Here is a 21,621-nt window from a genome sequence, read left to right on the forward strand (position 1 = left end):
TTAAAGAAAACAATAAAATGGAATTTTATTGAATTTTCGCAGAAGTGCATTAGAAGTGTACTATTTCAACACTCTCCAAAAGACAGGCATTTAACAGCAAGGAAGCTAAAGATTATTAACAGTCTAGCAAAACCCAATTTGTACAGTGACAATTTAAGTGCAGGCAATTTTCTGCCAACAAATAACCATAACAGGTTACCATATCTCTTGCAAGGTTAAGACTTAGTCATTATTTTGTGTTCTGAATGACAGCAGATTATTATTACAGTGATAGGCACAAATAAAATGAAAAGCTAATATTCCCTTATTGATTTGTGAACCTGTAAGAGATTTAAGCAGACTAGCCCAAGGTTTAATCTCTCACCATAATCTTCCTCACATGACAGGATGACAAAACGGACATCATGGATGCATGTAATTCTGATGTCCAACTCTGAACTCTGCTGAATATCTTCATTAACCAATCTTTTTTCGAATAGATATAATATACATCTGAATGAAAAATACTCTGGAACAGTGCACATGCGATTATATAGATTGATGAAGAAATTCAGCAGAGTTCAGAGTTGGACATCAGAATTGGACATTTGCCGATTATACAAAGCTTTACAGCTTGTTCTCCGCCGGGTAAATCTAGCACCGTGATTCATTTAAGGACTTTCAGAGACTTCAGTTTGTTGGTTTTGATGTAAAGTTTTTCACATTGTAATTGTTTCTGGCCACCGTGTTGCTTTTGATATTAGTAACCATGCTGTAGCAATCTGCAGTGACAGCAGTTGCCAGGTCAAGCACAAAGGATGTTCCACAGAATACATAGCATTCATCCGATACTGAAGTCAGTATTGCCTGAACTATGGTGGTCAAGCTCTTCCAACGGTGGCAGCTCCTAAAAGGTGCTTCTAGCCACTGGGGCTACCTGGGCCTGCACTCACAAAGCTAGATCCAGAATTACACCCTCCAACCCCGCCTGACTGCATATGAGCTATCAGGGGGAGTGCAACTCTGTCCAGGGAAGAAAACTGCCCAATTTCTTGGACACAGGAACAATTCGCCCACAGTGCCTCCATCATTTCAGGATTCAAGCTCAGCTCCCCCCCCCCCATCCATCATTCTACTACTGTGTTCAGGCACTGGCCTAGGGACCGCATGGCCTGCCCCAATTCAGAAGTTACGGAGAAACACAGCTGAAATGTCATCAGTGTACTCATGGCAGCTTGCCCCAAAACGCCTAATGACAATTCCCAGTGGCTTCATATACATATTAAATAGCACTGGAGACCAAATACTGCCCTGATAAGGTAACCACCAGAGGATCAAAAAGCACTCTCCCAGTGCTACTATCTGAACTACTGTAGCACAGTGCCCCTAATTACCATTCCACAGAACCAGTCCAGGATACCGTGATATGAAAAAAAGAAGAATTGACAAGGTAACACATAATTTCTCAACACGAGTATTATTATTATTTAAGTGACATTTCCCAGAAGGAGGAATATATTGTACAGGAAGGGAAAGTATTTCAAATATAATTTATATAACGCAACAGAAAATTTATAGGTAAGATTAAATGAGATTGTATATCGGTGAGGGAAGTCAGGAGGGGGAGGGGGAGGGCAAATATCAGGAGAGGAGGTAAGGGGAGGAGATAAAGAATTGGACTGATATGATTGGATGAAAGGATTTTTTATTCTGATTTGCCAAGGATTGTATTTTACTTGGGAATATCCTGTTATTATATTATTCTATGTGTTTTGTTTATTTTGTATTGTCATTTTGGGATATTCTGCTATGTTTTGTAAAAACAAAAAATTAATAAAGAGTTGAACAGCAAAAAAAAAGAGTGCTTGAAGTGACAGGCTCTAACTCAGACATCCCCAGACTTCGGCCCTCCAGATGTTTTGGACTACAATTCCCATCATCCCTGACCACTGGTCCTCTTAGCTATCATGGGAGTTGAAGACCAAAACATCTGTAGGGCCGCAGTTTGGGGATGCCTGCTCTAACATGCACAAACTTTTGCTCCATGCATGTCAAAGTGCTGAATGTAATCACCGATACAGAGAAATGGATCCTGAATCTTGTCAAACTCATTTCAGTGTTAAAAATTAAGATCCACAGATGAAATTCCAGCAACTTTTTTTTTTGGGGGGGGGTGGAATGGGGAAAGTATCCTCATGGAATGTGAGATGATAAACTGCTGCAGGCCCAAGCCAAAATTTCTATAAAAAATACTGGCCATGTTTGTTTGAACACAGGCAGCTCCCAATTTACATGGGGGTTGTGTTCCAAGGCACCATGTGCTTACATGACATTGCATACACCTGAAACATCACTAGAAAAGCCTGAAAACACCTTGTTCCGCCCCTGCCCCACCCCTTTTTGTGACATTTTCGGGTCACTTCTGGGTTCAGCGCAATGCAGGTGTGTGTGCTTGTGTACATATCAGACATACCTAAAATGGTTACTGCCTGTAGTAATTTCAAAGTTTCAACATACTTGTTCTACAGCCATTGCTTTGGTGTAAGTTAAGCTATACATTACTGCTTTTGCCATAGAGACCAGAAGCAGCTTGCTATTTGACCAGCTATCAACTATGTAAATTCACTTTCTCTGAAAGGAAGCAATCAGTATTGTACCTTCATTGTTGCCAACAATATTCAAACTGCAGTAATGCTTAATGGGGGAGGGACTAGGGGGGAATGTTTCATGCACTTTCTGAAACATATAGAAAGCTCTTCCATAAAATCCTAATAGAATTACCTACTAATTTAGAATTTTGCATTAGTGCAAACACTTTCAAGTAGTTACAATTCCTCAAAAAAGAAAAGCTAAGCCTTATGAAGTCCCCTTTTAAAATATAAAAATGGTAATTTAGTTGCCCAAATAAAAGAACAGCTATTCCATAGAAATGAATCTTCTCCATTTATATAGCTTTAGTACCAATACTGTCATTTGCACATGTTCCAAAGCAAGTAGGATTTCAAAAATTTCAAATGAAGTATTACAGTAAGTATCTTTGTGGGATAAAAGGATGGCTCTCTCTCTAAATAATGCAATATGTTTTGTTAAATCTCAAGGGTATTTCAAAAAGTACTTTCAATTTCTTCCTGCTTCATTCACGGAGATGTGAAGGATAATATGTCAGTGTATCATTGCATATTTCCAAATCTTCCGTATGGAAGTAATGCTGCTCAGGGGCAGGAGAGGAATCTGTCTTTGGCTCTGTACAGTTTCTCATGGTAAACTCCTTGGTGATACAGAATTTCATCTGGCCGATTATCTGTATATGACCCTGGTAGGGAAATAAAGCAAAAATGGAGCTTCTGTTTTAAAAGCCCACTATAGACATTTCTAGAAAAAGAGAAATATTAAACACTAAAGAGAAATGTTATTGGTTAATCAGTTGTGTGGCATTTGGGTGAAATGAAGCCACAATCTTGATAAACAAAGTGCTAGTTGCTGCATTTAATGAGATATAGGTGTACTACATTTTTTCATATTAAATAATATTCATTTTATAATGATTTTTTTTGTTTTTGGACTAAAAAGTTATATTGTCAAGATGACTAAGAGATAAGTAAACATAAACTAAAATGTATCATTTCAGATTAGGAAGGTTTCAAATTCTGTGAATATTAATTTGGATCTTAACAAAATTTGAGGACGACATCCCTCCAACATATGTTGAGAAATTGTTTAACAGATTTTCATCAAGGAATAGAGTGGGCTGAAAGGTTAACATAATGGATACAATTCTGTAAGACATCTTTATTTTCAAAAGTTGGGGGCAATCCCCACTTCAAGATGTCAAATAATGAAAACAATCTTTCTAAAAGAGAAACGTTGACTAAGATTAATAAACAGATACCTCTTTTTCAGGAAGACACTGAAGCTTTGGTGTTACACCATAAACATCTGTAAGAGCATCTCTGATGGCTGCCAGCTAGGGATTTAAACATGAAAGAGTTGAAAGAGTTAAAATACCACTTCAACAAATATTTACCCAAAAGCTTTATGGAAAAGAAATATAAAGAATTATATTTAAATCTTGTTTTATGATGCAACAGTAACATTTAACAGTTTACTAATTTTGTTTTACGATGCAACAGTAACATTTAACAGTTTACTAATACTATTATTACAGTGGTAGCTTGGTTCTCTAACATAATCCGTTCTGGGAGTCCGTCTGACTCCCAAAACCGTTTGAAAACCAAGGCGCAGATTCCAATTGGCTGCAAGAGCTTCCTACACTCAAGCGGAAGCCGCATTGGACGTTCAGCTTCCGGAAAACATTTGAAAACCGGAACACCTACTTCTGGGTTTGCGGCATTTGGGAGCCGATTTGTACAGGAGCCAGGCCGTTCGAGTACCAAAGTATTACTCTGTGTTTATTTATACTCTGCTTTCCCCCCAGACAGGGACTCAAGATAGCTTACAGATAAAATAGAGAAAGCTAAAACCACAGAACGATAATTATCAAAAAGGTACTCAACACAAATAGAATTAAAACAATACACCAAAAGACCTATTAAAAAACAACAACAAAACAATGGCATAGAACAATGCAAAACAATTTCTCCTCATACCTGGTAGCTGGTACTGCCTGGTGTTATCCCAACTTTTGAGAGATGACTGAAAGAAAGACATAATTCATCTAGCACTGAACAGGAAAAATTCACTACATTCAATTGTGTTATAGGTAAAGGTAAAGGGACCCCTGACCATTAGGTCCAGTCGTGACCGTCTCTCGGGTTGTGGCGCTCATCTTGCACTATTGGCCAAGGGAGCTGGTGTACAGCTTCCAGGTCATGTGAACCAGAGCAGCACACGGAAACGCTGTTTACCTTCCCACTGTAGCGGTACCTATTTATCTACTGGCACTTTGATGTGCTTTCAAACTGCTAGGTTGGGAGGAGCTGGGACCGAGCAACAGGAGCTCACTAGGTTGAGGGGATTCGAACCGCCAACCTTCTGATCAGCAAGCCCTAGGCTCAGTGGTTTAACCCACAGTGCCACCCGCGTCCCTATTGTGTTATAGTCAACCAATATTCAACTTTGTACTGAGGTAAGACACCCTAGCTTCAGTTTGGGTAGGATGATGATGAGACCCTAGAGGTGTGACTACCAACCCACATGAAACTTGTCCAGAGCGCTTTAGATTCTGTCTATACTTTATTTTTCCATGCACTTAATTTTCTCCTTATCTTCCCACAAGCTTCTTTGTTATTTTGGATAGTTGTTGGTATTCCTCAAAATATTGACCCCCCAATATCTAAATGCATTGTATTCAGTAGCTACTTGTTTGCCAGCGACATACAGAACAGATGCTTTCAATAAGAATGAATTGGAATTGGAGTCTTATGGTTTTTTAAAATATATTCTCTACTAAGCCTCAACTTTACTGGCAACTCAAGTTCTGGCCCACATAAAGAAATAATTAACATTTAAAGTGTTATAGACATATACTTTATCAATGGAAAGTCCTGGCTGTTGGAAAGCAGTGGCCTGCTAACATTCATGGTTATATAGCTATAGTAAATATAGCTGCTGATGAATGCCTGTATGTTGCAGAGGTCTCCGAAGAAATCCATTTCCCCACCTGCTAAGATCAATTCTTTTATAGAGCTCCAGAGCTTTACTAAAATACTTTTCCTCAGAATTAAGGGATTCCAGCATAGCAGCACAAGTCCCATGTTTCTCCCATTCATGTTTCCTACATAAAAGAAAACAAAAAGTGTTGGGTTACATCTTTAGATTTGGATATATTCAGAGGTCTACAAGAAAATTCTATAGCAAAAATACTTAAAAATTTCAGAAGAAAATTTCAAATGTGCACCTGGTTAAACTTCCAACTCAAAGGACTCTTCCCCTTAAGCACTCTCATTCTTCATATCATTAAACACTTCGGAAGTCTCAATCACAATGTTCATTTCTATGAGTATACTCCCAATGTAGAAAGAGGCCAGAGCGGCTGTCCCCCCCACCCATAAACCACAATCCCTAGATTCCCAGCTTTCATTTTTATAAAAAGTAATTGTCTAGCAACTGTAGAACCTGACATATGAGGCAAAACCTGCAGGCACCACCCTCATTTGTGGTATGAGAAACCACAAAACTTGCAGGCACCACTAGTGTTTTTCACCAAAGAATGAAGCCAGAGCAATGATTCACATTTAGGATCTAGCCAATTAGATGAAGAGACTCTTAAGAAGAAAGTTCTTGCTTTGTTTTCAAACTCTTTATGCTTGTTTTCCCTGGTGAAGTGATTGCTGCCCTATAGAAAAAAACCCAAGTATTCGTAATTTTAGCATAGGTGTTGTCAGGGGATTGTTGCGGCTACTCTTGAGTAAAGACGCTCCAGTCCGCTCTTTCAGAGTTTTATTGTGCATATTATTTACAGTGCAGAGATATCAGAAAACATGACTGCCTAGTCCGATTCAGAACCCGACAATGGCTACTTCCGGCTCTTCGGCCAGCATAAAAGCCTGGGCACCCCAAAGCGCCTCCCCCTAGCCCTGCGTGTGGGTGCGCGCCTCAATTTGGGCGCTGGAAAGGGCTGCGTTTCTTCTCCCGTCCTCTGGGTGGAGTGTTGCAGAGGCTCCGGCACCTCGCTGTGCTGCCCTTCCCTCTCTGGCCAGCTGGGTCGGTGCCTAGGCTCTGACGCGTCTGAGAACCCTTTCTCCACCCTGCTCCATTCCTCATTCACTCCTCCTGACCCGCTGCTAGTGCTGTCACTGGGCGAAGTGCTGGTCAGGATGACTAGGGGAGGGTCCCTGTAAGGGGGGTGGTGGGGAAGAAAGAGCGTGTGTTGATAGGGTTGGGTGATTAGGGTGAAATGGGGAGCTTTCCTTTCATGAAAACATTTGTGTTATTTAACTTAGGATCCAAACAGGTATCTGAAATGTGTTACCTACACCTTGCTCCTATAATATTGTTCCCCCCCTTATATTTATAGTTTAGTTTTTGTATAACCCTTACAGCCACCACCCAAATCAGCTCCAAGGTGTTGGGAGAACCTCCAAAGGAAATTGGGAGGCAATGCAAGAAGGGGAGAGGAAGGGCAAGTCCTGCTACGTAAGTGGAAGCCTGCTAGATATTTTCCCATTGTGATTTTGGGTTCAAAATTATTTCCCATATTGAAGAGAAACTTGTATGCTTGAATGCTCTTGAATCTTTTTCTGTATTAATGGAGTTCTTCAGGTGTTTGGTTCTGTATTTTGCAAGGAACCTGTTAGTACTCAGAAAGAGATAAGCTAGTAGAATGCTTCAGTTCAAAGACATAGCATTTTGCTTCATATGAAATTGGAAACCATGGAAACCACAAACGCTGAAAGCTTCTGCATATAAGAAAAACTAGGTGGTTTTTTTCATTTGTCAGTTGACAACAAAACCATCTTGTCCTTGTTCCTAGCAGATTTCCATTTGTCAAATATGAAGCACGATGTCACTAGCTTGACTGCATCACAGAAAAAGACAAAGGTTAATTGTTCAATATTCTCTTTCAGTGTGTGTTGTCATCGCTAAAACTTTGTACAGATTCTTCCTCCTTTCAAGGTTACAGAGGGTCTGTAACCTTGAAAGGAGGAAGAATCTGTACAAGGCTTTAGCGTTGACAACACACACCAAAAGAGAATATTGAACAATTAACAATTAACACGCACTGAAAGAGAATTAGAGAAAGGTTAAAGAGGAGCACCACAGATAGAAAACAGATAGGACTTTGCACATTCAACATACAAATTCTATTTATTTATTTAGGGTAAGTCCCTGACATATCAATGAGACAGCTAGGGAACAGAGAAAAGCAGCGCACATTACAGCAAGCTGCATTCTCTTTTATCCACTACCAGTTTTTGGGACTTTTGCACTATGTTCACATTATATAGCTTTGAGCTCCAATATGGAATTGTGCATGCAGCCATCAAGAGTGTGATGCTGCAACTATGGCCCAACATTGCCATTAAGGGAGATGTGTGGCTGGCTCTGACCCTTGATTCATTAGCAACATCTAGTAAAGTAAGACATATGGCATGACACACTATCACTGTGCGCACTACTCCTGGGCCCACTCCACTTTATTGGCTGCCATTTGTACAGGGCAAAGAACACACTGAGCACAGGGATATCATATCACATATCATTTTTACTAGACAGTTCCATGGAGACATTGGTTGTGACGGCAATATCCTCCCCGTAATGGCTAGTTCTGGCCCGTATTTCAGTCCAGTCTCAAACAGAGCAGAAAGCACCTTCAATTGGAAGAAACGGGAGTTATAACTCAACCATGCCTGATGGACTGCTTTAAAGAATAAATGCTGTTTCTGCTATATCAGACTTAAAGCAAGAAATAAATCTAAAATTCTGCCTGATAATGTCAATGGCTCAGGATTGTTGTGTCAGTAACTTTGTTACTTTATTACGTTGTATATTTGACATTGAATTGCTAGTTTTAACAAGATGGAATTGTTTTATTGATGTTTTAAAATGCTATCCATTGTATGTTATTGTTGTTTTTCATGTGACCTGCTTTGGGAGGAATTTTATTCCTGAAAGGTGCTCTAAAATAAATAAATAAATAAATAAATAGCACTGAGATCTGGTACATATATTCCTCTGACATAAAATTCCATATATCCTACAAACTTACAGAGGATTGGATCCAGACTTTGCCTTCTGCCAACATAAGGACTCACATCTGTCTACCCAAAGTTTCTGATTCAGTGCAGTCCCACTGACAGAAAGGGGGACATTTTTGTCAGTTCTTTCATCCTCCTGCAGAGGCCCATCTGGCAGTTGGGGAACACCCAAGAACAGCATGGGGGTGAAGCAAGGGGTGAGGTGAAATGGGAGGCAATGGTCCCCTTTTTCAGATGCTGCTGCTGTCAGCAGAAGAAACTCTGGATTTAATCCAGAGATTTGTGTGGGTGAAAAGGGAGATAAAGCAAAGGCATAATAATTTCCAGAAGTTCTGTGCTAGATTTCACTTTCACCTAGTTCCTACGGATGTCTAGAGTCTATCCACGCTGGAAAAAAGAACTGAAAATGAATAATTTTGTAACACTACCGAAATGTTCAATAGTGGCACAACTCACCAGAAAAAGGTATGGTTTGGATGAAGCACATCTGGCCAATATTTCTTCATGTCACCCATGAGATCCTATAAGGAAGGAAGGAAGGAAATAAAAGTTCTCATAAGCTAAAACGCAGCACTGAGCTCCATATAAAACATGCAGCTACACTGAGAATCTGATCCTATCCCTGGCTGTAAAGACTGTAGAGCAAACACAGGTATGGCAGCACCCCCATGTACACTTATGCCTGCAGACTTTAAATCACAAGGAGCCAACCCAGTATTTCAGCTCCTGTCTGGCAAGTTTTTTGGATGGGGCTCAAGGGGCCATCAGGTCTATTCAGCTACATCTGCATTAAAAAAACAAAGCAAAAAACTTGTGTGGTCATCTCACGCATAAGCTTCTTTCACACATGGCACATAGCAACAATGTTGAATCTTCTATTTTTGTACAATGTCACATATCTACTCTTAATTTCCACTGGGGTTAAATGTAAGATAAGTTTTTAAGTGTAAGCTGATTTGTGCTCCTCTTGGACAAAGAAAAGTGGAGCACAATAGATTTTAAAATAGTTATTTTATTTTATTAAAGTTTGTGAATCATTGGGCGAGAATGTTGTGTATTTTTATCCCTGTTTCCCTATTTTAAGTGACGCATTTCAATCTAAGGTGGTGCTTTATTTGTTGCTTTTCTGTATTTTTTATTATAACTGTGCTGTTATATTATTTTTTTCTTTTATATTTTATGCAGCCTAGAGAACCTTGTCATCAGGTAACCTGGAAATAACCTAAACAAACAAACAAACAAACAAACAAACAAACAGAATGCCTTCCAGACTCTACCACACCTTAAGACACCACACTCGAGCATAGAGGCTCTTACACAAAAAATTAAACACTTAAGGGTAGATGAAGCTGTCTTATATATACCAGCTCAGATTATTTGTCCAGCTAGACCAGTGTTGTCTACTCTGACTGGCAGCAGTCTTTCAAGATGCCAGTCTTAGAAGATTCTCATTGCCTATTAGCTTGTCATTTTAACTGGATATGCCTAGGAGTGAACTTGGCATTTTCCACATGCAAAACAGGTGTTCCGCTACTAAAGTATTATGCCCTTCTCTCTGGATACTTGCTCAAATAGTCCCAAAGGTGTTCTAAGAACTTTCTGGGTTGGCTTTCAGTGACAAGATTTTAACAAACACAAGGCTATACAGTGGTACCTCGGGTTACAAACACTTTGGGTTACAGACTCTGCTAACCCGGAAGTAGTACCTTGGGTTAAGAACTTTACCTCAGGATGAGAACAGAAATTGTGCAGTGGTGCGGCGGGGAGGCCCCATTAGGTAAAGTGGTACCTCAGGTTAAGAACAGTTTCAGGTTAAGAACGGACCTCCGGAATGAATTAAGTTCGTAACCAGAGGTACCACTGTATTAATCCCTATATATTCTAACACTTTGTCTATAAAATTTGGATTATGCAGAGTAGTAGAAAAGCAAAAGGACCAGGAAAAAGGTGGAAGGGAAGTCATATGGTATATGTATACATGCTGTATTTGGTACGAAGCTGTAAGTGGGGCAGGGGGATGCGAGGGAGGGGGAGGGGGGTCAAGTATGCTCTCTGTTCCTGTTTTTGAAAATGCAAAAAATATACCATATATGAAAAAACAAACACTTTATCTATAAAATAAAATGTAATGTCTTGTGATCCACCACAAACCCTTGGGGTGGGATAGTACAGAAAGAGATTTAGAATAAAAAAAGCATATCTGCCTCCAGTAGCAATTGACAGGCTATGAAAAATCTGGATGAGGCAACAACAAAAAACAAAACCATACTCAGAATCTGCATTTTCATATCATTTATACCTGAAGTTCAGATATGTCAAAGTGCCAAGTTTTATTACACTCTTCTGCTTTATCAGGCCTATGAGAGAATAAACAGAACAAAATTTAAATGCCACTAAACAGTGGGGGTGGGGGTGGATGAAGCTGGTCTACATAATATTGCAATTCGAAATTACATTTGGAAAAAATGAATCCCTTTTCTACAATATTATGCCTAATAGAAAGCTTTCACAGTATATCACTATAAAAACAAATAAGCTACATAAAAGCTTCTTTAGCAGTTTCAAACTGCATTGATATCCAATAGCATGTACCAGCAGAACTTGACCTGTCTATCAAGCATATCCTAAATATAAATGAATTTTTCTTTGTTCAAAATAGGGCAAATTACAGTGATAATGAAATGTGCAGAAATGCATCCATTTTAACCAGGAGGTACCGATCCGTACTTGCATTTTCTCATAGAGGTGGAGGACAATGGAAACAGTAATGAAGGCATTTTAAAATTATTGTGATTATGCATTTAAAGTTGTTGCCTTTCTTGAGTATTTCAAAATAGGGTGGTTAATTATTCCAAACTAGTGTAATTCAGCCCGTTCAGTAAACGGGCGCTAGAACATCCCGGGGTTCGGAGAAGCGCTTGCGCAGCACTTCTCTGAACCCTGGGACCTGTCCTTGCTGTCGGCGGCAGGGGGACAGGAACGAAGGAGGAGAAAGGGCTGCTTTCTTCTCCTTCGTTCCTCTCCCCCAGCCGCCGACAGGAAGCAGACATCCCGAGATCAGTCCTTTCTGTCTGAGGTGAGGGGAGAGGAACGAACAGAGAGAAAGCAGCCATTTCTCTCCGTTCATTCCTCTCCCCCCCACCGCCGACAGAAAGCACAGATGCCGGGGTTGCTGGCTTTGTCAGGTGGGGGGAGGGAGAAGCGGAGGACCGATCTGATCCTCCGCTTCTCCCTCCCCCCGTCTGACAGCGCGTTTTGGCCTCTTTCTGCGGCGGTGGCGCGTGGGGGGGCCGGCTGGCCCCTCCCACGGCCGCCGCTTCATTGGGGCGCTCCGCTGAGCCCAGCTGGGCCAGCTGGCCAGCGGGCGCCCAGGAGAAGGCCGTGATTCGATCTCTTTCTGCGGCGGCAGCAAAGGAAGCAGCCTCCTCCTCGCGCAGTGAGCGCCGGTTGGCAGAGGGGTGGGGGGTGGGGAGAGCGCGCGCGCGCGAGTGTGCGTTTCAAGTCTCTGCGGCCAATCCCTGTGTCTGTGGGGCACATGTGCAGTAGCGCGGACACAGGGAATACTGGACGCAGAGACACTTGCACATTATTATATAGGATGAACAGAGGTGGTATACTATTAACAGTCTTGTCAAATGTAAGACACTACCAGCTTATAAAAAGATGTAGTGTAAGTGACCATTGCTGTACTTAATAGTTTGACATGCATAAAGTAGGTGTAAAATAGTAAGGGTTAGGTGCCACTAAAACAGAGGTGGGGCATCTGTGGCCCTTCAGATGCTGTTGTGCAACAACTCCCATCATCCCTAACCACTGGCGCAGACTGGAGCTTATGGGAGTTGGTGTCCAGCAATATCTGGAGGCCTAAAGGTTCCCCAGCCCGGAAATAAAACCACCAAGGTTTGTGGCTGAGCATTCAGTGGCCTTGCAGCTAAGCATCCTCCTCCAATCCCTGAAGAATCGAAATTCAAGGCCATCACCATTCATTGGATCTGATGCATCACATTCCAATGAGTTTCTTTTTTTGTGGGGTTTCAATACGCAGGCTTTGACCAAAAGGAGTTATATAGGTCATCTAGGCCAAACTCTTAATTAAATGTGATATAATGTAGCATTATTTTCAGAGTTAAAACCTTACCAGAGTCCATGGATTGTCCAGTACAATAGCGGATCTTCTTTGCAATCATGTTCATTCATCTGCAGAAAACAAGTCAACCAATTTATCAGGGAAAGCCAGTTAAACAACAGCTAAACAAAAACACACACAGTTTTAAGCTAAAAATTTCCAATATTCAAACTTAGCTAAACCTGCCAATTGCTATAGCTGTTAAAAGAACAGGAGCATTAATATCATCATTATTATTTTTATTTATTAAATTACATATATTAAATTTCCATGCTGCTAAAAAATCGGTTATCTACCACTAGCTTTTATGATAGGGCTACGTATACATTTGAATAAATGCATGTCTTTATTAACAACTCACCTTACATACTGTCACTGGCCACTGATGCACAAGGTACAACATTTCCCACTTATGAGGATGATCATTACTGAAACAAAAAATATATTTTTCAAGAAGTTTGAAAAACAGAAAGGCTGCAAGTAACAATAGAAATTTCGGGGGATCTTTAGTATCAATTTTTACAGCTGATAAAATGTACAGTTCTACCAGCTTTGTACACAGCAATCTAATACTACAATTGGGTTTTCTACTGCTTAGTGTAAGATAACTTGAGCCATTTTCTATGGTCCTTTACTACAAGAAGAATGTTAAGGCTGTGATCCAAATAAACCGAAAACTGCAAGCAAAGTCCAAGATTTGTTCTGAAGCTTCTACAGTAACTGTTCAAACTGCTGAAGAAACACGTTTTTCATTTTAAAATGCCTTGGCAACCTTATGAGCAGTAGTGGTGGAAACAACAAAGAAATTTCCAGTTGCAAACACAGTTCTCCATTGTATGCATCAATAGATTTGGTGAACTGTGGTTCAAAGCATTCATTTCCCACATTTGTTTTGAGAAAAACCTGAGATGGTTCATCTTATGTGAGGGATAGCAAATAAACATAGGCAAGCAGAAGTGAAATTAACTATAAGAAAATGACTGCTATGGTTATTAAAAATAATTAAACTAAGAGTAATACAATATGATAAGAAACACAACACTTTGTTTTTTGAGATTAGTTAGCTCACTTACAGAACTACTGTTTAACAAAGCCACACTCTAAGAGTAAAATGTGGGGCACACCTTACTGGAAGAATTTATAGTGAGATGGACATACATTCCTCCCCCCTCGGACTTGCAGGCAGGCTAGGATGTAGACTTGAAGTGTGTGTATTAGCTTCACTTTTGCCTTTTGTAAACAGGTTTTTGCATTATTTAAAAAGCCAACAAAACCAATTTTATGAGAGACCACAGAGGGATAAAATAAATTTGTGCCCACCATGGGAAAAGAATTTGCTTTCTCTAAAACCCTAGGTCAGTTTGTAGACCACTTTCTGGATTTATTTTCGTGCAATGCTGATTCTAAAACCAGGAAAGTAGAGAGGGGTGTGTAGAAATAATAAAGAGTATCTTCATTGCTCTGCCCACTTTTGCCTCTGGCTGAAAAGAGGTTATCCACACCTGCAATAGTATTTGGCTGAAATAGGAAACAGAGTTATGTTGTTGTTGTTGTTTAGTCGTTCAGTTGTGTCCGACTCTTCGTGACCCCATGGACCAGACACAGAGCATAGAAGTTATTAAAACTGCCTTTCTTCACTGTACAAGATGTTTCAATACTTACTTATCCTCCAACTCATGTGCAGCAGCCCCACCAAAGATAGCAAGCCAAAAGCACCCAACAAACAAACAGTATGGCGTAATAGGATTCATGGTCCTTTTTGGTGACTCTATGATAGAAAAGAAAACACGTAAACACAAGACCACAATCAGGCAACTGTTAGAAGTGAATGAGAAATCAAACTTTTGACCCTCCAGATTTTGTTGGACTCCAGCTCCCATTACCACCAGTCAATGGCGATGGGATTTGTAGTGCCGCAACATCTGGAGGGACACAGATTCTCAATCGCAGTTTTAAAACAAATGATACCATGAACGAGAACTGAAATTTTAGAAATCAATTGCTGCCAATCAACCTGCAATAGAAAGTTGTGCATGATTTTCAAAAAGGAAAACCATACATGTATCCTAATGTTTATCCTTTCATTTACTAATCTATTTGTTCTGGTATCCATTGGGGGCAAATACCAGATTTCCTGATAGACAAGTCCTATGTATTTAGTTCAGAGCTACACATATACTCAATTCAAATATACAATGTGATTACTAGTATTTCTTGCTCCAGCAATGTGCAAGAAAGTCACACCTAGTGACATTACACCTTTGCAATTTTTAAAACTGTGAACCCTAGCAATTAAGGCTGCAGTCTAATACAAACTTAAATGCTGTTAAACAAATTGAAATCAATTGACTTAACCAAGCCTAACTCTTTGGGTTGAATCCAACCTTAGAATGTGGCCTGGCCAACTTATGCAGTAAAACATTTATCCTGATAAACTGAACACAACACATTTAAAAATGGGTATATTCCTCTGAGAGATAGCACAGTCACTTTGCTTTTCTCCATAAATGCTGGCTGTTTGGAATACAGTGGTAATACAAGTATCTTATTGGGTGTCATTCTTCCTCTCTAGGCTTCCTAATGTTTCCTGCGAGATTTCTTTTTCTCTCTGTTGAAATAACATGGATCTTAACATGATTATATGGGGGCTCATTCCAACGTTACTGTAGGTAAAATATCCACATGCGGATGGATCCCAAGGAGCATAGCAGATCGCTGTTCCCCACTTCCTTTGCGGTGAGAAAGGTGTGCACAAATCTGATACCAGATAAGGTGGTGGTGGTGTTAGGGAGCTAGCAATGGATATATATGAAAAGCGAAGGAACCTGTAGGAACTTGGCAAAATGACTGTGTGCATGAGAAGGGAGGAAAAACGGGACTTGATGAGAGGGCTCAAGAGAACAGAGTGAGCCTTATAAACAAACCAAGCGGTTTGGGCCTTCTATAGTTTCTGGCTTTGCTAAAGCCATTAAGTGCATGCAAACAAATTTGAGCACTACTCAAAACTTCCTTTAAATGTCTTCAAATGAAACCCCTGAGAATTAAATGGCACTAAAAAGTAGGCAGATCACAAAAAGCCAAAACTCTCTCCATAAGTCAATTAAAAGGGAGTATTTGCATTTAAGCTGATTCTGTTCTGTTCTGTTCATGTATCAGTTTACCTGGCACACAACTCCAGTCAGATCAAGTCAAAACAGAATCATCTTCAAACACGATAAAATATATATGCATAAAGCAGAACTCTGATTCCTCTTCACTACCACTCACTTCTTGTGCTTTTCCTTGATGAACTTCCTTTATTTCTCATCTTAGTTCCCTACCAGCTTGACTACCCTAGAATTAGAAGTGCCCCCCCATTCCGCTGTTTCTAAAACATTCAACAATGCTCTATTATTTGCGTTAAAAACAACCTCTCTTAAAAATTATCATCTTAAACCTGGGGGCTACACTATAGACACTACTATAACATTTACCCTGGGACTACAGTGCTGAAAGCAGCACACACTGAAAACAGCATACACTGGCCAATGCCTAGGGGACCAAAGTCCATATAAGGCTGCTCATGGAAAGGGGGAGACAAACCTGGCCACATTCATTGGTCAGAAAATGAGCAGATGAAGGAAGTTTGATTTCCTCTCCTTCAGGAAAGAACCCTTGGTTTCAACTGCTAGCTATCTTGGGGCTGAAGAAGCAAGGAGGAGGAGGAGATTTTGTTCCATTTATGAGCCAAAGAATGGGTGGCAGGAGACTAACTGCTATTCAAGAAAGAACAAGAACAAGGGAAGGTTGATCTGGTCCTCATTCTGTACAAATGCCTTCTTTTAGCTCACCATTTTGTTCTAGTCTTAAATAAGCAAACTTCCTTCTCTACTTATCCCCACCAATTTTCTTCCTGTGTTTCTCTTCGTAAGCATAATGACAGTGACTTCTCTCTTTTTTCTTATTGATGCAAGCTGTTTGTTTGGGGAGACAGCACTTGTCTAAAAGAGCAGGATAAAACAATAAACACCTCCCAAACAGGTCAATGAGGTCTGAGCATATTTAGTGGCCACAAAATGCTAGCTAACTGTTGAGAGGGGGACAAGAGGAGGGAATGACAGATGGTTGGCGCTAGCACCACTTCCTCAGCTATAAACAGCACAAGACTCTAGTCACAGGAAGAGGTGTGGCTCTAGTCACAGGAACAGGTCTACAGGCTGAAGCAGGGGGACACAAATGTTGGCTGGCCTTGCCAGACAAGCCAAGAACTGTTGTTGGCAAGACTCTGCTCCTCATCTTCAGTGGAAGAAAATGCAGAGAATCATAGAACTGTAATGGTGGAATGTACCCAAGGGTCATCTAGTCTGACCCCCTGCAATGCAGGAATCTCAACTAGATCATACAGAAGATGTTTATTCAGAAATGAATTCTGTTGTGTACAATGATATTCATCCTCAAGTAAGCAGCCTCAGCTCCTGACCTTGTGAGGCCCTGTTCTCCTCTCCAACTCCAACTTTTAGAGAAAAGGCTTGTTTTCATGATGGCCAACTGAGCCATTTGAGCATTTTGGCTGCCCAATGCAAGAACAGCCTGTCCCAACTTTCCCCAACAGAACCAAAGGAAAAGTCTAGGGCTCATTTTGGCTCTGCACAGCCAAAAGATTCTGAACACCTTGGCCACCTACTGTAGAGAAGGAATCTTTCCCATTCTTTTTTGAGCCCTTCAAAGCTTAACACAACTGCAGGGAAGATCCCCTTGCATCACCCTCATTAAAGGGTACAGGAAATATCTGTCATAGGAAAGGAAGGGTGAGTGTAGCATGAAGGCACATGATACAGTAATGTGGACATTTCATTACAGTAATCTGAAACTAATCCAGACAGTGCTTAGACACGAGGCTGCTTTGGATGCCTAGGGAGAATATATTGTCTTACAGAAGAAAGGTAGTAGTATATCAATGCAAATACTGGAAGCCAGAAAATTATCAAACCAAGCATAGAAACTAGGTGCTTGTAATCAATTAAAAAAGCATCTCCGGAAAATGCAGATTGTGAAATGTTTTGAGAACAAAGAGGCCACAAATCTAAAAACAATTCCTCTAAACTCTACTTGTACCCAGAACTTCCACCATGCAACTCACTATAAAATAATTCAAAATCTCTTCCCTTCTTGACATGCGCAGCATATGCCAATACACTTGGCAACACAACAGCTCCGACCCGAGGCAGCCTCGCATAACAGAAGTGCCCAATACACACATACAGCTGCTCCCTAACCCCCCTTGTTCGAAGTCATCCTTGCCGAGTTACATGGTACAATCTCCCAACTGCCCACATGGTTCAAACGTCCTATGCCCGGAATGATTTCGAGGAGAAAAGCCCTAAGAAACTTCAGCCTCCAACCGCCGCCTCTCGCCCAGCGTCTTCTTTGTGGCTACTAGAAAATGTTCACTGCTGCGTATTCGCAAGTACTGTACTACTTGTACATAGGACTAGATACCAAATTGTGTAGGTACGAAGTTCCACTAGTTATTGGAAGTAAGTCCTATTAAACACAGTGTGACTTACTTCGAATAAACATATCATACCCGGCTCTACAGCTGCAGCTCTAAGCTGCGTATTTATTTAGAACTCCAAAACAAAACAAAACAAAACGCACCAGGGAGACTTACTTCCAAGTTTCAAGAGATTACGATTTGTAAAAAATAATAATCAACTCACAAGTTTAACCGGCTGTTTTTGTACCTGCCTTGCAGGAGCTGAACTAGAAAGCTGGTGCAACGGGGGAATCAGCTTTCGCTTCCCTACAGGAACCAGCACTTCCGCTGGGCGACTAAATCCCGCCCACACACAGCCTCTCGCTGAGCCCCTTGTGGGTCGTTCGTGTCTAGTCAACGGAAAAGGCGTTGCGTAAATACAGCGACTGCAGTCTGCTATGCCTCCACTTGTCTCCTGCATATAATGAAAAGGATTTTTCTTTTTCTGTTGCTGTTTGCCACAAATATTCAGATGGCTTTTCAGATCTCAGGGTCTCCACCCCCCCCACCTTCTTTAGAAAAAAGAATGTTCGTGGCTCCGTTTAGGATTTTTATTTTTTTACTACAGTACTTCCTAGTTTTACAAAAGGTTACTGGAGTTTGAAGCTTTGAAACTGAAACTGAAATACTTTATTGTCACTTGTACAATTTGTATACAGCGAGATTACACGAGCACCCCCACTCAGCTCTCTTAGTCTTAATTCCCCTCGTTTACTGACGCACACCCACCAAACCCAAGTCAGTTGCCCTGTTGTTATCTTTTCATTCAGCAGCCTAACAGCCCACGGATAGAAGCTTTTCTTTACCCTGTTGGTGCTTCTAATCATGCTTCTATATCTTCTGTCCAAGGGCAGGAGATCAAGAAAGTACTGGCCAGGGTATGAAAAATCCCTAAGCATCCTTTGGGTTCTTAGGTTTCTGTAAAATCAGAAAGCTTACACATGCCAAACCTAAACATTTTTGTTTTGTTTTTTATTATGTATTTTGCGTTTTTCGCTTGTATTTTTATGCTGTGAACTGCCCTGAGATCTTCAGATGAAGAGCAGTGCACACAAATTCAAATAATAATAATAAAAATAATAATGAAGAAACTACAAATTACCAAGTACAAACAAACAGACCCATTAAAGACTCACATGGTGTGTTTATTTATAAGTCTCATTAAACTCAATAGTGGTTATTCCTAAACAAGTAAGCATAATGCATACTTGTCTTCGGCTTCAGAAGTCAGCAGTATTAAAGCACTTCAGAACAGATTTTTGGTGCCACCTGCAGCATAATTCTAGAAACAACACACTAAAAATTAATCATGCTATTTTCATTTGAAAAAAGGAATCACACTGAATATTAGGGTAGCTTTTCACACTAAGTACAATGCACATTTCTACAAGCTTGGTATCAGCATTAGTTTGGGGGCTTATTTCATCTGTTTGGCAGGGCCACTGTGCAATGATAAACACTCAACACAATACTGTACATTACATCTTGGTTTACAGCAGACTGGTTTAGAATTCCATCAAAAAGTGGCCCTAGAAGTGTTGTTCAGCACAGGTTAAAATCACTAAGGTGATTGTTGCTTTCTTGTTGCTTTCAGCAGAACAAAATCTAAAAGGAGTGCAAATATTTTTAAAAGGTAAGCTGATTCCAATGTTACTTACCGGTACACCCAGGCATCACTAAAGTGTTTTAAGCTGACCTGTAACATCCACTCTGAGTGAGATTTTTCTCCTCTGCATTACAGTTACATTGGATGTTTCCTTGCTCCAATGAAATTATAAAGCTGCAATCATATGCACACTTGTTGTTGTCATTTAGTCGTGTCCGACTCTTCGTGTAAATCTCACTGAACATAGTGAGTTCAGCTTCTTAGTAAACAGACATAAGATTGTGGCATAAACATTTCTGGCCCTTTCCAATTTTGCTAGCATCTACCATTTTACAATTCCACCCTTCCTTATTTGGACTGTCATCTGATTTAACCATAATTAGTACAATAGGTGCAGGAACCAGCAAAGCAGCCCAATCCTGTGCATGTTACTCACAGATAAAGTGTTCATAGACAGGTGCAGCCCAAATAATTTCTGACAAAACCTTCAGCTCTTGATCTTATTAGTTACCACACACATATTTTCAGGAAACAGACCTTAAGACACCTAACTAGAACTTATGGGTGTGTTCACAATTCCACCTTAGAGACAATGATATTGCCCCCCCCCCAAAAAAAATTTGCTTTGCCCCTAGCTGTTGACATCAACAGTTTAATAAGTGTCAGATTCATTTCTGTTTGTGGGTGTTGATAGGCAGGGATGTCTTTACGCATGCAAAAAACCAGTAATATTTAACCACAAAGTGTGTTTTGGACAACATGTAAGGACAGATTAAACACCCAGCAGTGCAAACACAAGTGCACAGTAAACGGAAGTGTGAATGCAGCCTTAGACTTTAGAGTTGTACAGTATACAATAACTTATACACAGGAGAACCACTGAAATAATGAACCTCAGATAGTCCATGACCGTTCATTTCAACAGGTCTGAGGAGGCATAACATTGGGTACAACCAATAAGGCTTGAGTTTAAATAGTTTTAGAATTGGGGCATAAGTAAATGCTTCATGAACTACAGTACATTTAAGGATGCCAGTCATTTAACAAAAAAACAGTGCCTAGTGGTTCAAAATATATTTAGGGATTGGGATCCTAAACTTGCTTAATTTAACTGGAGTAACTCCAATTAAATTAGATCGTACTTCCTTCCAAATACATGTACATTGAATTAGATTGCAAGTATTCATTGTTTTGGAGTTTGGTATTTTTGCAGTTCTCAGTTTATGCAGGCCCTTTCTCATCTAGTTATATTCTGCGATAATGAATCTTCATTGGACAATAGTCCGCGAAGAGCCGTGGGGCAAATGAACTCTATCATATGAAAGTGCAGTGCATATTCTACCATTTTGCATGCCAGCCAGAGGGGGGGGGGACGTACCAACAAAACCCCGCTCTATGTATTTCCATTCAGGACTGAGCTTGAGCCTGCAATCCTAATCTCCATTTACCTACCTGGGAGTAAGACCCGTTGAATTCAACAGGACTTACTTCTGAGTAGGCACAGTTAGGATGGCAAGAACCGCAGAGCCCCATCTAGCGAAATATCGTCTCCTTCTAAACCTCCCGCCTCTCGCGCTCCCCAGCCAATCGCGGAGCCGGATCGCAAGCAGCCCGTTCGTACTCGCACATTCGACGCGCGCGGAAGCGCGGCTCGCTGGGCAGCCTCCTCCAAACTGGGCGGCGACTGCGGCCAGGAAGTCATTGGCCCATTGCGCTCCGCCTCTTTCCCGGCAAATAT

The 21,621-nt window shown here is 40.7% G+C and overlaps 1 protein-coding gene across 4 annotated transcripts; it reads right to left on the reverse strand.

Annotated features, from left to right (window-relative positions):
- Positions 1–21,528, reverse strand: RNASET2 (ribonuclease T2). Of its 4 annotated transcripts, none has more exons than XM_088666339.1 (10): positions 21,336–21,528; positions 14,425–14,530; positions 13,124–13,190; positions 12,775–12,833; positions 10,936–10,993; positions 9,093–9,157; positions 5,600–5,713; positions 4,587–4,632; positions 3,869–3,943; positions 1–3,292 (listed from the first exon to the last, which is right to left on the reverse strand). In XM_088666339.1, exons 2-10 carry the CDS (start codon positions 14,511–14,513, stop codon positions 3,113–3,115), a joined length of 753 nt encoding a protein of 250 aa, XP_088522465.1. In that variant the 5' UTR covers positions 14,514–14,530; positions 21,336–21,528; the 3' UTR covers positions 1–3,112. The 4 variants fall into 4 exon arrangements, with proteins under 4 accessions (XP_088522465.1, XP_034964462.1, XP_034964461.1 ...); XM_035108571.3 differs by lacking the exon at positions 21,336–21,528 and adding an exon at positions 18,490–18,546; XM_035108570.3 differs by lacking the exon at positions 21,336–21,528 and adding an exon at positions 18,486–18,546.
- Positions 21,529–21,621: the final 93 nt, after the last annotated feature.

This window comes from Zootoca vivipara, chromosome 3 (genome assembly GCF_965207765.1).
Source record: "Zootoca vivipara chromosome 3, rZooViv2.hap1.1, whole genome shotgun sequence".
NCBI classification, from domain to species: Eukaryota; Metazoa; Chordata; class Lepidosauria; order Squamata; family Lacertidae; genus Zootoca; species Zootoca vivipara.

Bases quoted from the DNA above. Each gene is read 5' to 3' on its own strand.
- RNASET2 (XM_088666339.1), bottom strand. From the start codon at position 14,513: ATGAATCCTATTACGCCATACTGTTTGTTTGTTGGGTGCTTTTGGCTT. The intron at 13,191-14,424 runs GTAAGTATTGAA...TTTTTGTTTCAG, and splicing joins GCACATGAGTTGGAGGATAA to TAATGATCATCCTCATAAGT. The intron at 3,293-3,868 runs GTATCTGTTTAT...TTTCCCTACCAG, and splicing joins AGTGTCTTCCTGAAAAAGAG to GGTCATATACAGATAATCGG.